The sequence below is a fragment of the Aphidius gifuensis genome, linkage group LG1 (genome assembly GCF_014905175.1).
Source record: "Aphidius gifuensis isolate YNYX2018 linkage group LG1, ASM1490517v1, whole genome shotgun sequence".
Classification (NCBI taxonomy): Eukaryota; Metazoa; Arthropoda; class Insecta; order Hymenoptera; family Braconidae; genus Aphidius; species Aphidius gifuensis.
In genome coordinates, this window is record NC_057788.1 from 3,307,650 (window position 1) to 3,322,288 (window position 14,639).

Sequence of the window (14,639 nt, forward strand, 5' to 3'; positions counted from 1 at the left end):
GATAACGTTAATCAGGAAGACATTCCAGTGGGACAGGTGTAGAAAAAGAGATAGAAATAAAATTTAATATTTGTGAACTGTTCATGTATATTTATTTGTGAACTTTTAAATATTTTGTATAGGTAAAAATACATGATGAAGAAGGGGATAATTGAAGGAAGGGGAGAAAGCTTAAAATGAGTAAAAGAGTAAAAATATATTCTACTTGTTGTTGGCTTGATCCTGTGAACGGTATGGGAATATGAATTTAAATTATTGTTCAACAGTATGCCACGCGATCTCCTTGCGACCATATCGACCTTAAATTTAATAAAATACATTTTTTTTTTTTTTTCAATAAATGATTTTTCGTTTTAAATGTTTGTGAAATTATTAAATAATATTAAATACTCAGTGAAAAACAAAAATTTAAAAATTAAATTTTATTTTTAAATTTAACTTTTTTATAATTCAATTTATAATTTAAATGGTGAATTTAATTTGTGCTGAATTTAAAAATAATCAGGTCATTATTGTTTAAAAATAAACAAATATTACAATAGGTAAATAAATATATTTTATTTATTTTTAATTATTATTATTATTATATCATAATTTATATTTTGTTTTTATTTTTATTATGTAATAATTTTAAATATATATATTCAGCTGAGAAATATTTACTTAAAATTATAATAAAATAACACTTAAAAAATAAAGAAAAAAAAAAAAGTTAATTTCTATTAATATTTTTTGTTTTATAATACACATAGTGAAAAGTAACGTAATATTGATTGAAAAAAAAGGTAAATTTAAAATTCATTGTATTAAAAAAATAATGACTATTGATTTTATAAAACTAATGTTTTTTTATTTAAATTTAATAATCAATTTTCATTAAATATTTATCTTTTTCTTTGAGTCAAGTTGTTGTTTCTACAGTACGCGAATAATACCGTTATATGAATTCGTGGCGAAATCCAAACTCGCAAACATCAGCATCTTTTTTTTTTTTTTTTTAAATTAAAAATAAAAATAAAAAAAACAAGTTAAATATATATAAATTCTTGTTGATGAATAATTATTTTAATAAAAATATCATTAATATAATTTATTTGTTTTTGCAATATTATGCTTTCTATTATTCTATCATAAACTTTCTAGCAATTTTGGTGTCAAATTATTATATTTTGATAACGAAAATTGTTGACTTTAGAAAGTCAGTTTAGGAAGACAATAGTGAGAGGGAGATTCTGGAGTATATGTATGCAATTTTTATTGCTATATTAATCTTCTTTATGATTTTATTTATTCATATATAAAAAATATTAAATTACTCAATAGAAATAAGAAAAAAAAAACATCAAAAATTATGTATTATTTTGTTGTAAATATAAAATACGCGGAAGAATTATTGATAGAGGTGAACACAACTATATAAATATAAAATGGCATAACTTATAAATGACTTATAGAGATTGGTTCTCTTGCTTGATAATAATAGATATTACATGCAATTTTTTTATATTTTTTATATTGATAGAAAATTATTTAACCACGGTTATGGCTAGATAAATTTATTACATACATGTAATTGAATGGTAAAATAATTTAAATGAAAAAAATACGTATAGAACTTGGTGAACATGTTAAATCATTATTACGAGATACACATATACAATTATTATTTGCTTTTTTACAAATTTTTTTTTTTTCTGGGTTAAAAGTCAATTAATTTTTTTTCATACTTACATACATTGTTTATAATATTTTTCACGTTTTAAAAAATATTAATATTCATAAACAAGTTATGTATTTATTCAGCATTTAAATTATTTGATAGATCAAGTTGCTGTCAATATAATGCACATGTAAATTTATCAAAAAAAAAAAAAAAAAAATGTATAAAAAATCTATCAATCAAATCGTAGTTAACGAGTAGTTAATTACTAATGGCAAAATAATATTCAAATATCATCAATAATTTATGATTTTTTAATTGTAAATAAAACAAAAAAATTCAAATAAAATTCTAAAGATTTTCTTAAATAATATAATAACATGTGTTACATATATACTTATGTAGATTGAAGAAGCTGAGGATGAAGTATTTTATAACGGTAAATCTAATCCGGTTGTTCGGAAATGTGGTCAAGACAGTTTTACTTCTCATCGAAACTCGATATAGAATAGTCACTCAATTCATCGACAGTGTAAATAGAAATACTTTATCATACTTGATAAAACCAAAATTAAAAAATAAACAAATATTCAAAGCAAGGTGAATTGATTGTTATAAAATAGTGTATAAAAAAAAAAAAACAAATATTATTTTGTCAATTTTAATTAACATTCATTGCGCACGCATTTATAATATTTATTATTAATAGCGAAAAAAAAAAAAAAGGGTTTCGATATATCAATAGTAATAATAGGTACATTTTATTTTCCATTTTTTTTTTAAATTTATAAATTGTTTCGTCTTTATTGACGTTGATATTTCGTATATATTTATTTAATATTTTTTCGTTGAAATTTTTGTATAATTAAATGAATAATATTTACAGGTTTATAATATAAAAATTGTAAAAAAATAAAGAGGAGCAAAAATGCTGCCTCAACCAGAAGCAATTGTCGTTAAAAATGCCAAAAAAAGATATGGTAATGGACCAATGATTCTCAACAATCTTGATATGAATATCACCAGAGGAACAATGTAAGTTGCTAAATAAGCATTTTAAAAATTTAAAAATAGATATACAAAAGTTCATTAAACTATAATAAAATAATCAATATCTCATAATGATTTTTTATTGTTATTATTTATTTTTTAGTTATGGTCTTTTGGGTGCTAGTGGCTCTGGAAAATCAACATTACTATCTTGTATTGTTGGAATTTGTAAATTAGATGCTGGTAAAGTTTGGGTACTTGGTGGACAACCAGGAACAATAAATTCATCAGTACCAGGACCAAAAATTGGCTATATGCCACAGGATATATCATTGGTACAAGAATTTTCAACACTTGATGCACTTTATTATTTTGGTCGTATAAATGGTATGAAAGATTGTGATATTAAAGAAAAATATATATTTTTATCAAATCTACTTCAATTACCACCAAAAAATAGATTGATTAAACAAATGTCAGGTGGACAACAAAGAAGAATATCATTTGCATGTGCATTATTACATGAACCAGAATTATTGATACTTGATGAACCAACTGTTGGATTAGATCCAGTTATACGTGATAAAATATGGCAATTTTTAGTTAATTTAACTAAAACAAATGGTACAACAATTGTAATAACAACTCATTATATTGAAGAAGCTAAACAATCTGATATTATTGGTTTATTAAGAAATGGTAAATTATTATCTGAAACATCACCTGATGAATTATTAGAAAAATGTCATTGTGAATCATTAGAAGAAGCATTTTTAATGCTTAGTCAAAAACAAAATACACATCAAATTGATGAACAAAATGAACAAAAAGATGAAGAAATTGATGAACAACTTGATGAAATATTAGAAATAAATAAATTTGATGAAAATTGTAATTTATCAAGTACAGAAAATTTTGAAAAAACCGAAAAAATAGAATCATCAAATAATAAAAAAACAAATATATCAAAATTTAAAAAAAATATAAAAATAAATAGAAGATTTGAAGCATTAATGATTAAAAATTTTTATCAACTTATACGTCATCCTGGAAGTATATTATTTGCAATTGTATTTCCAATTGTACAAGTATATCTATTTTTTACAGCAATTGGAAATGATCCAAGGGGTCTTAAAATTGGTATTGTTAATAATGAAGCTGGTAATTGTAATAACAGCATGAATAATGGTAAAATAATATATTCATCATCAAATAATTATGATGATTATAATACATGTACTTATATTGATTTAAGTTGTCGTTTTATAAATTCATTTACACCTGAAATTGCTGATGCTGTTTATTACAATGATATAAATACAGCAATTGATTCAGTTAAACATGGTAATATTATGGGTGTTATATTTTTTAGTGATAATTTTTCATCATCATTTTATAATAGAACAAATGACATCATTTTAAATGATGATGATAAAAATATTATTGATGGTAATATTCAAGTATCATTGGATATGTCAAATCAACAAATTGGTTTATATCTTGAAAAAAAGCTATATGAAGTTTTTTATAAAACATTTGATAGTATTATGATTGAGTGTCATAAATCAGTTAAATTAGCACATATACCAATGCGTTTCGAAAAGCCAATATTTGGCTCAAATAATCAAAAATATTCATCAACAATGGCACCTGGTTTTTTATTAACATCAGCATTTTTTTTAGCAACATCTGTTGCATCATCAATTATAATATCTGATCGTCATGAAGGTATTTGGAATCGTAGTTTAACACAAGGTGTTAAAACATCAGAAATATTAATTGCACATATTATGACACAATTAATTGTTATTATAATACAAGTTACATTAACATTATCAATGACATTTTTAAAATTTGATCTTGAATGTCGTGGTTCAATGATAACTGTTGTTTCATTAGTTATGATTAGTGGTATTTGTGGTATGTCATATGGTTTTTTAATATCAATATTATGCACATCACATACAATTGCTAATTTTATAACAACTGGAAGTTTTTATCCAGTTATTTTACTATGTGGATGTATTTGGCCAATTGAAGCTATGCCAATGTTATTACAATGGTTTAGTTTATTACTTCCAACAACAATTCCTTCTTCATCATTAAAAAATATTCTTGATAGAGGATATACTTTTTATGATCCACAAGTTTATCAAGGATTTTTTGTTATGTCTGGATGGACAGCTGCACTTGTTTTATTTTGTTTTTTTGGGCTTAGGGCAAAAAGTTTGTAAATTGCTTTACAAATATTTATTTAATATTATTCATTTTTTTTTTTTCTTTTTTGTAAAATAATTAAATTATTGGTTTGTTTATTTTTAAATTATTATTCTAACTATTTCTAGTTTTTTTTTTCTTTCATTTTATAAGTATGTATTATATTTTGTTTTTTTTTTGTATTGTTTAATATTTAATGGGCTTATTAGAATTGTTCATTTTTGTGTATTAAAAAAAAAAGAAAAACAAATTTTATGAATAAAAAAGTAAAGTAACAATGTAACTTTGAATAATATTTTTTTCTAGTCAGCCCAAGTAGAAGAGGGAATTTTCTAACGTTTTCATTAAGTGTATCATATAATGTATAATAAAAATAATGTAAAATGATTTGTGTGAATAAAATATTTTGAATGTAATTTCTGTATTAATTTCGAAGAATAAAACAAAATTGTCAAGCTATTTTTTAATTAATAAAAATCACTTATCATTTGGGTGCTCAAAAAATTTGTATTATTTGTAAATTACAATATATAATGATGACAAGAGAATATTAACAAATAAATAAATCGAATTTTCAATCATTCATACAAGATGAAAGAAATTTTCCAGAACAATATTTTAAAAGAAAAATATATTATGAGAAAAATCATGTAGAATTTATTATTTTGATAATTTTTTTTTTTATTAATTTCATTAATATTTAGTAACAATAGCTTTTATAATATCAGTGCTTTATTTAATATATATATTTCAACAATAATTATCTAATTTAATCTGTACACTTTTGTTTATTATTAACATTAAAACAATAAGTGGATAATTTTACGAGTGAACAAATTTCAAAGTACATAATTTCATTATTTTTTCTATTTATTTCTATTTGACCTATTTTTTTCCTCAACATATTTATCATGAATTTCTAACTTTGGCACGGACAAGCAGACATCCTTTTTCCCAAATATATTTATTTCAAAATAATATATACATAACTCATGCTATTTACATTGAAAATTAAATTTAAAAATGATTTAAAAAATTAGCAATTCACAAGATAGAAAAAAATATAAAGCAAATATACATAAACAAAAATAAAATTATTTCAATACTAAAATCTAGCTTAATTAATAAATACATTTTCTACAAAAATTACAAATTTTTAAATGTCAAAATAATTAATTAATAAATATTTTTTTTTTAAGTTGGGATGACATACCTTGTTATTAAAATTTTTCTAAACAATTATTATAATATATGAATTATTTACGAAGACAATTATTATATTTATTATTTTTGTTAATAAATTTTTTAGATGCTGATTTAACACGTCTAGTAGCAAGAAGACAAGAGCCTCCTTTAATAGGCAATAGACGAGCAGCATTTAGACAATTAACAATCTGTCTTACAGAAGGCATGCAGGTTTTGTTGTATCCTGAAAACACACATTTAACATGCCACATAAGAAATAATATATATCAAAATAAATAAATAAATATTCTAATTAAAAATAAATATTAACATTAATAAATATAAATCGAAATTAAGTTATAAAATTAATTATCAACAAATTTCTTTTTTCTTTCAATACAACTACATTCAACTATTAATTGACTTTTTCAAAAAAAAAAAAAAAAGCAAATAATGCAAACCATGCATAAATAACAATAATAATAACAAATTTGTTTATATTTTTAAATAAAAAAAATCAACAAGAAAATTATTTAAATTTTCATATTTCAATTTAAAAAAAAAGTCTTTAATTGGAAGTTTGAATTTAAATTCATTCATGATTATTTTTTTTTCCTTTAGATTGTCATTGACATTATTATTATTATTATTTATATTTTATTCTAATTTTTAATATTTTAGATAATATAATTTGACACTTGAGATAAAGCTCTAAGACACATCATGTCATGCCACATAACAAACTTATTTTTTTAGCCAGGAGAAATTATAATACTGTAGAAAAAAAAATATTTTAGATAAAATTTAAGGGACAGTATGAAAATAAATAATAATTAATGCCCCTTTGATAAATTTCAAGTTGATTAATCATTGACCTGATGGTATGACATATATTAAACGAAAATGTATTTAAAGCATTTCCGTATAAACTCTTAGCTATAATGCTGTTTCTCTGTCACTTATTATTTTGATACCATGTTTACTGAAAATAAATTTAATTGTATCTGGTGATATACGTGAATTTCTTTCACTTTGATGTCTAACTAAAAATTTATGTGGCTCATTTTTATCTTCTCCGATTTCTTTAATTCTTCCAATATCATCAGCTGACATTCTAAATTGGCTATTACTTTTTGAAGCTCTTGGATATCTAACATTATCAACAGATCCAATAAATCTACCACGATTTATGACAATAGTTGATGAATTATTATTGCTATCTTGTTGTTTAATATTGTCAATTGATTTTTTAGATATTGGAAGATTATCAACTGATGAATATTTACGTTTTGTTTGTGATCTGTATTTTGTATTACGACAATTTAATGAACTTCCACGATTCATACGATTTTCAACATTTGACTTGGATATTTTATCATTTAATTTTATTAACGTTTCACTTGTTTCAATAATATTTCCATCGATACTTGTTGTTTCTTCAATTATTTTTTCATCAACATCAAGACCACAATTTTCAATTTCAAATTCAACATCATCTAATGTTGAATCATCACCATCATCATCTGAAAATTCTTCAATTGACGTTGACACTGGACTCTCAACAATTCCCATCATTTTTGATTTTTTATCATCAACAATATTATCTGTAACATTAATTTCCTCAAAATTTTCATCAGTTATATCAACAATTTTAACATTACTTTGAATATTTTCAGATAAATCAATATTCTTTCTCAATGAATTCGATGAACCATAATTACTTGAGCTAGATAATATTTTAGCTTCAATAATATCATCAAGTTCATGATGTGATGAAGCAATGACATCTTCATCCATAGCAAGATCACCACAAATTTCACACAATTCACATTGTGGAATACCAGCCATTGTTTCAGCTTCATGAACATCATATGATCCACATATATCACATTCTGTTGAGTCAAATTCATTTGGTGATGATGAGCTTGATCTTGGAGTATATATGCTATTTTTAATTGTACGTTCTTTACTATAACAAACTGAACAAAAATCTTCTTTTTCATCAGCTCCTGATATTGTACTAATATCTTCTTGTAAATTTATTGAATTATCTACTTCTTCTTCCTCTTCATCATTATCTTCAGCTTTATCTTTTTTTTCTTCTGGTAAATTAATTAATTCACAATTATTAATATCTTTTTCATTATCTGTATTAATATTATTATTTTTAATTCCTTCAATCATTATTGGAACTAATTGTTCTGGACTTTTTGGTTCGTTTATATTTTTACGTGAATTAACAATTGATTTTATGATATTTCCATCATTGTCGTCGGATGAACTGGTTGAGTTAGATTTTCTGACTTGAACAACTCGCTCATAGACATCTTGACAATCAATATTTTCTTCTTGTATTTGCGGTATTGATTGTGTAACAATTGTTGTCTCTTCAATTTTATTGACAATTGATGAAATTTCTTGATCCTCATTGACAATTGAGCTGATTTTTTTTTCCTTGTCTGCATCAAGTTGATAATCATTACAATCGAAATTACAAATATTTTTTTCAATAAAATTTATACTATTATTATTACAATTATTATCTGAAAGAATATCATCTTTTTTTTCATTTTTTGTGCTGGTATTCTCTGAACCTACCTCACGAAAAATAATTGATTCACCATTTTCAGTGGCAATAATCTGTTTAGCTTGACCTGGATAATTTGTTTTCAATGATGAATATATTGATGAATTTTTATTATTAACATCATCAATTGTTTCAATGATTTTTGGTAAATTTTGTATATTTTTAATTAATTTATTGTCCATGTCAAGATTGATTATGTCCATTGAACTTGGTGTTATCATTGTGACATCATGACTTGGTGATGGTGTAAGAAGAACACTTTGATATTTATCATCAATATTCAAATAATTATTTGAATTAATTTCAAACTTACTTTTTTTATCCAAATATAAAATTAAAATAGCAGCATTAAACAAAACAAAAAAACAACAAATTAATATTATTTAAATGTATTTCTTCAAAAATTATTAAAATATTTTTCATTTAATTTTGTGTAAAATATTAAGTGTGTGTTTAACATTGTTGTGCTTGAGCAAAAAATTTATTTATTTATTTATTAGTAAGTAATTTAGTCTTGATAACTCACGCAGTTGTTGAGGGATTTTTTGCATTATAAATTCCATTTTTATAAATATAATTAATCACTGAGTCTTGGACAAGATATCGAATACTTTCACCTCGTCTCAATGCTCTTCTAATTCTTGTTGAACTAACTTCATTTGGAATCCATTCAGTAACAACAAAAATATTATTCTGAAATTATAATTATTAATATTTTCATACACATCTAATTTATACAATTTAAATAGAAATATTAATTAATTATTTAATGTGTTATTATTACCATGTGTTTGTACAGTATATCTGAATGATGAATAAATTTATTTGGACAAAAACCTTCTCTTGTAACAACGACAAGACCATGTTGGCTAATAATAGCTTCAATCTAAAATATCAAAAAATATTATTAATATATTTGAAATATAATTAATCTTTAAATATACTAACATCTTTATCATCCCAAACTCCTGGTTTTGCAAAGCTCTCTAATAAATCAGCACCACAAAGTAATTTTATTTGAATTGGTGTTTTATCTGTACTATTTTTAATACTTTCTGGTATCCAATCGAAATCTTTAGCATCAAAACAATTTTCCATTATTGAAGAATCAAGTAAATAACAATTTAAAAGACTCTGATGATGTTGCAAGGAAATAAGAGTTTTTGTCCAATTATTTTGTCTTGTTTCCCATGTACTTAAACTTATCCAATCATTATTTTTAATGGCAAGTTTTATCATGGCACATCTATGATCCATTGTTGTTAAATCATCTTTTCCATAAGAATCATGAACTGGTGATATAACACCACCAACAACAACATGATTTCCCATTTTATGAAGATGATCACGTGCTATTTCTATTTGTTTAAAATATAAAAATTTATCAAACAAAATCAGGTTAATATGTAATTAAATTATTGAGTCATTGATATTTTAATTTTTGCTATTTCATCATAATGAGCAATAGAACATTTTGTGTCTTGAAAAATTAAATTTATATTAGTTAAAAAAAAAAAAAGATAAGTATTATTTTACCACGTGGCAACTAAATGATTTATTTATAATTGACTTAACAAAGGTATTGATTTTATATGAGTTACCTTAGTTTTGACAATGAGGAAAATAATTATTTTTATTACTCATCGATTGACAAAAAGAAAAAAAAAAAAACTTACCAAACATTCGTAAATGCATATTAGTAAGTGGATTAAAACTCCCACATGATATCAATATCACACGATTTGGTGCCATTTTTTTAATTTATATTTTTTATTAATTTTATATTTCACTATTTAATGATTAGACAAAAATTATTCAATCATTGCTAGCTTGTCGTTTTTTTTTAACAAACTAATCTTGGGTTTTTTAGAAAATTTTTTTAATTTGCTGATAAGTGATACTGCTGACAGGATATGTACTGATGTGTCTAAAATTTAAATAATAATAATAATATGATGATAATATTTATCAATATTTATCAGCCTGATATAAAACCACTGGTGGTATGAACCACTGACATATGATTTTACATAACAAAAGAGAAAGAGAGAGAGAGAGTGGGAAAAACTTTTGTATCGGTATTTTAGGAATTGAGAAAATAATCGGTATGTTATCCAGTAATAGGAAATAAACTTTAGAGCACTTTAGAGAGAGCCACAGTCTATTAAAGAGAGAGAGAGAGAGAGACAAAAAAAGAGAGGAGAGAAAAAATTACATACCCAATTTACGTTACATTAATTTATTAAAAAACAAAAAACGGATAATATTTTAAACATTATCATCTATTGTTTCTTAATTAAAAGAACGAGTGAAATTTCATAAACAAAGGTTGTTAATTTTCTTGGAAAAATGTTTGATCATGTTCTGTAATATTTTACAAAAAAAAATGTTATTTTTTAATAACCACAAATAGTTTGTTTTTATTGTTATTGTTTATTTATTATTGTAATTATTTATTTATTTATTTATTTATTTATTTATTTCAGATATAAGTAATGTAATAAATATAGTCAGGATTGTCGGTAATTGGAGGAACGAGTATTTGTTGATCAAGTAAGTTTTCTAAATGTGATTATAAATTTTGTAAAAAAAAAAAATATAACAAAGAATGAATTGATAATGATGATGATAATATATATTTTATTTAGATTTAATTACAGTTGAATTATATAAAATATGGAACGTCCAGCACGTGCAGCTTCACCTGAATATCCAGAAGAATTACCAAACGACAATGAAGTAATTGAAATTGATAATTCTGATGTTGACAATAGTCAAGTTTCACCTCATCTTCAAGAGTACAATATTATATCACGAAATATACAGGTTATACAGGATATTATTGATCAGAATGTAGAATTAATGAATCATCATAATGAAGATGAAAGTGTTCAAAACGAAAATCGACAAAATGAAGATGTAAATCGTGGTAATGTTTTACCAGAAGAAGATAGTGATAATGAAACTATTGAAGTTGTACGTCGTAATGCTCGTCGTATTCTTAGTGTAGATAGTTCTGATAGTCAAATTGATGCAATAGAAGAACAAAAAGAAGAAAAAGAAGAAGAGTCAGCTCGTAAACGTCCTCGTCTTGATGATGAAAAAATATCAACAGATAAAGAAGATGAATCATGGTGTCAAATATGCATGGAAGCATGGACAAGTTCTGGTGTACATAGATTATGTTGTCTTTCATGTGGTCATCTTTTTGGTCAAGAATGTGTTGTACGTTGGTTAAAAGAATGTACAGTAGCAACACGTCGTTGTCCAACATGTAATGTAAAAGCTGATTTAAAAGATGTACGTGTATTATATGCCAACAAATTAATAGCCATTGATAATTCAGAAGTAAATCGTCTTAAAATTGATAATGAAACATTAAATTCTAAAAATAAAATACTTGAATTACAATTATCAACATCAGAATTAAGAAATCGAGTATTTAATGAACAAGTACAAGGTTTAATGCGTAAAATAAATGAATTAGAAAATCAATTAAAAGAAAATATTGTATTAATGAAAGAAAAATATAATGATACAACAACAATAACAGATTTATGTTATCAAAAAAATAAAAAATTTCATATGGAAAAATCAATTGAAATTGATCCATCAAATGGCTGTAGAGTATTTGATTTTAATAAAAAAACAGGACATCTTGCAATATCACAAAAAACATCAACAAGATTTTCAATGTTTGCTGGTTATGGTATTAAATTATTTGATGTTAATTTAATGAATTCAGTAACATTTATACCAGTACATCAAGATGCAATACGTGATTTATCATTTCATTCATCTCATCAATCACTTGTATTGAGTGTTGGTTTTGATAAAACAGCAAAATTAGTTGATGTTAATACAAAATCAGTTGTACATAATTTTCCAGTTGGTTTAAAAGCATGGAGTTGTTGTTGGGCTGGTGATGATCCAAATAATTTTTTGGTTGGTTGTGAACAAGGTAAAATTGTTTATTTTGATATTAGACAAACATCTGGTGCTGTTGATACACTTAGTAATACTGGTGTTAGATCACCAGTAATATCACTTGCATCAGTACCACCAACATCATCATGTGGTATTCCACGTGGTGGTTTTTTAGCATGTACACTTAATTCATGTTATGCATATGAACAAAAAAATAATATATATACACCAAAACAAATGTTTAAAAATGGATCATATTTTTGTGTTAAATATGATGAAAATTGTGCACATGGATTAATTTCATGTCGTGGTAAAAATACAAAAGATTCAACATTTTCTGATCAGCAATCTAAACATTCAATTTTTTCAATTGAAAGAGGACAAAATGATTCAGTTGATTGTCAAATTGTACATACATTTGAAGCTGGTGATAAACAAACAAATATAACACGACCTTGTTTTATAAATGTTGATGATGATACACTCATTGCAGCATATCAAGAATCAACAAAATCTATACCACTACGATCATTGTCAACTGGTAAATTAATTTACTCAATACCTGCAAATGATCCTGTTATTGATATTTGCTCATTCAAAGCTAACAATAAACTTTGTTTGGCTACATTAACCAGTTCACATCTTCGACTTTATCATTATTCTAATTATTAAAAAATTTATTTCTTTCTCAGTATTATTTATTTTTTATTTTGTAGCTTTTTCTTAGATACATGTATTGTCACAATTTCGTTTCATGACTTGATAAATAAAAATTACTCTCTGCTTGTCTCAATTGAAAGATTATAATATTTTTAATCTTTTTAATTTAATAATTTCTTCTTTAATTTTTGTATGCTATTATTATTTTTTTTTTTTCTTTTTATTACAAGTTTCTTGTGGGTTTTTTGGCAAGCTATGTCCATGATAAAATATTAATATAAAATTTACAAAATAAAGTTTAATATTTTATAAAAATTAATGTAGTAAAAGTATATATTTAAAATAATAAAATGTTTGATATTATATCCAAGTTTAAGAAAAGTTATTTGATATACCTGGAAGAGTATAATAAAAATGAAAAATAATTTTTTTTCAACATTGGACATCGTACTGACGCATCTTGCTATTAATTTTTATTGAGTTTTTATATATTTTTTCTTCAAGTTTAAAAGATCAAGAAGAATAAAAAAATAACAATGATACAAATTATAACAAAAAAAAAAAACATGTTTATCATAAAAACAAATAAAAAATTAATGTAATAACCAAGAAGTATTCCTGTGGAAATTATTAGTGTCAATTTTTTTGTAACAGTGATTTAAAAAAAAAAAAGAATTATTTCTAATAAATATTATTAAACAAACTCGAGAAGATAACTCTTAAAGTTTTTTTTCTATTTTAGAGAGATGAAGAGTATAAAATAATTGATACAACTTCTTCAAGGTTGTCTTTATCATCAGATAAAATTCTAATTGTTTTTTATAATTAAAAAATTTGTTTAATAATTTATGTAATTATAAATATAAAACAAAATTTAATCCTTTAAATAATTCTTGTTTTATTCAACAACTATAAAATGATCCAAAAAAAGATATGATCAAATTTGAATCGTCAGAATTTCTTGGAAGAAATGTCATCAAAACTAGTTTAATATTTTTCTTGTTGACTCGTCAACATTTTATTCAAGTTGAGCATAATAATATATATAAAAAAAAAACCTAAAATCATTTTTATAATTTTTTTTGTATAATAAATATAATTTAATTTAAATCGAAATTATTCAATAAAAAATTAAATAATAATCTCTGCCAGCAAAACATAAATACAATTTTTTTTTTTCTTTCTAATATTTTTTAAATTAAATTTAAATTACAGGATACTATTGAGTGACGAGAATTTATGGAATTTTATATGATAAAAAAATTTATTTTATAATTGTTATCTCATTAATAATAATTAAAGATGAAAAAAAAAAATAAAAATAATATAAAATTGCATTGCCCATCGAGTATTGCCCGTCAAGGAGATCTTCTTTTTTTCTTTTTTTTTCTTTTCTGTTTGAGATGTAGATGT

The 14,639-nt window shown here is 23.4% G+C and overlaps 3 protein-coding genes across 6 annotated transcripts; 2 read left to right on the forward strand and 1 right to left on the reverse strand.

Annotated features, from left to right (window-relative positions):
* Positions 1-97: 97 nt before the first annotated feature.
* On the forward strand, positions 98-5,587 carry LOC122860989 (ABC transporter G family member 23-like). Of its 2 annotated transcripts, none has more exons than XM_044165106.1 (3): positions 98-542; positions 2,547-2,695; positions 2,814-5,587. In XM_044165106.1, the coding sequence occupies exons 2-3, from the start codon at positions 2,589-2,591 to the stop codon at positions 4,882-4,884; spliced, it is 2,178 nt and encodes a 725-aa protein (XP_044021041.1). In that variant the 5' UTR covers positions 98-542; positions 2,547-2,588; the 3' UTR covers positions 4,885-5,587. The 2 variants fall into 2 exon arrangements, with proteins under 2 accessions (XP_044021041.1, XP_044021042.1); XM_044165107.1 differs by lacking the exon at positions 98-542 and adding an exon at positions 2,134-2,260.
* Positions 5,524-10,672, reverse strand: LOC122860986 (nicotinamide/nicotinic acid mononucleotide adenylyltransferase 1). 2 transcript variants are annotated; one of them, XM_044165098.1, is made up of 5 exons: positions 10,316-10,644; positions 9,588-9,997; positions 9,424-9,525; positions 9,166-9,332; positions 5,524-6,296 (listed from the first exon to the last, which is right to left on the reverse strand). In XM_044165098.1, the coding sequence occupies exons 1-5, from the start codon at positions 10,389-10,391 to the stop codon at positions 6,254-6,256; spliced, it is 798 nt and encodes a 265-aa protein (XP_044021033.1). In that variant the 5' UTR covers positions 10,392-10,644; the 3' UTR covers positions 5,524-6,253. The 2 variants fall into 2 exon arrangements, with proteins under 2 accessions (XP_044021033.1, XP_044021032.1); XM_044165097.1 differs by having other exon boundaries at positions 6,252-8,951; positions 10,316-10,672.
* Positions 10,673-10,826: 154 nt separating this feature from the next.
* Positions 10,827-13,930, forward strand: LOC122860990 (E3 ubiquitin-protein ligase RFWD3-like). 2 transcript variants are annotated; one of them, XM_044165108.1, is made up of 3 exons: positions 10,827-10,967; positions 11,126-11,192; positions 11,288-13,930. In XM_044165108.1, exon 3 carries the CDS (start codon positions 11,316-11,318, stop codon positions 13,236-13,238), a length of 1,923 nt encoding a protein of 640 aa, XP_044021043.1. In that variant the 5' UTR covers positions 10,827-10,967; positions 11,126-11,192; positions 11,288-11,315; the 3' UTR covers positions 13,239-13,930. The 2 variants fall into 2 exon arrangements, with proteins under 2 accessions (XP_044021043.1, XP_044021044.1); XM_044165109.1 differs by having other exon boundaries at positions 10,835-10,967; positions 11,300-13,591.
* Positions 13,931-14,639: the final 709 nt, after the last annotated feature.

Coding starts and splice junctions, on each gene's coding strand:
- LOC122860989 (XM_044165106.1), top strand. CDS start 2,589: ATGCTGCCTCAACCAGAAGCAATTGTCGTTAAAAATGCCAAAAAAAGA. Junction 2,696..2,813: donor AATATCACCAGAGGAACAAT/GTAAGTTGCTAA, acceptor TTTATTTTTTAG/TTATGGTCTTTTGGGTGCTA.
- LOC122860986 (XM_044165097.1), bottom strand. CDS start 10,391: ATGGCACCAAATCGTGTGATATTGATATCATGTGGGAGTTTTAATCCA. Junction 9,998..10,315: donor TATGCATTTACGAATGTTTG/GTAAGTTTTTTT, acceptor TTAAACAAATAG/AAATAGCACGTGATCATCTT. Junction 9,333..9,423: donor ATATACTGTACAAACACATG/GTAATAATAACA, acceptor TTATAATTTCAG/AATAATATTTTTGTTGTTAC.
- LOC122860990 (XM_044165108.1), top strand. CDS start 11,316: ATGGAACGTCCAGCACGTGCAGCTTCACCTGAATATCCAGAAGAATTA.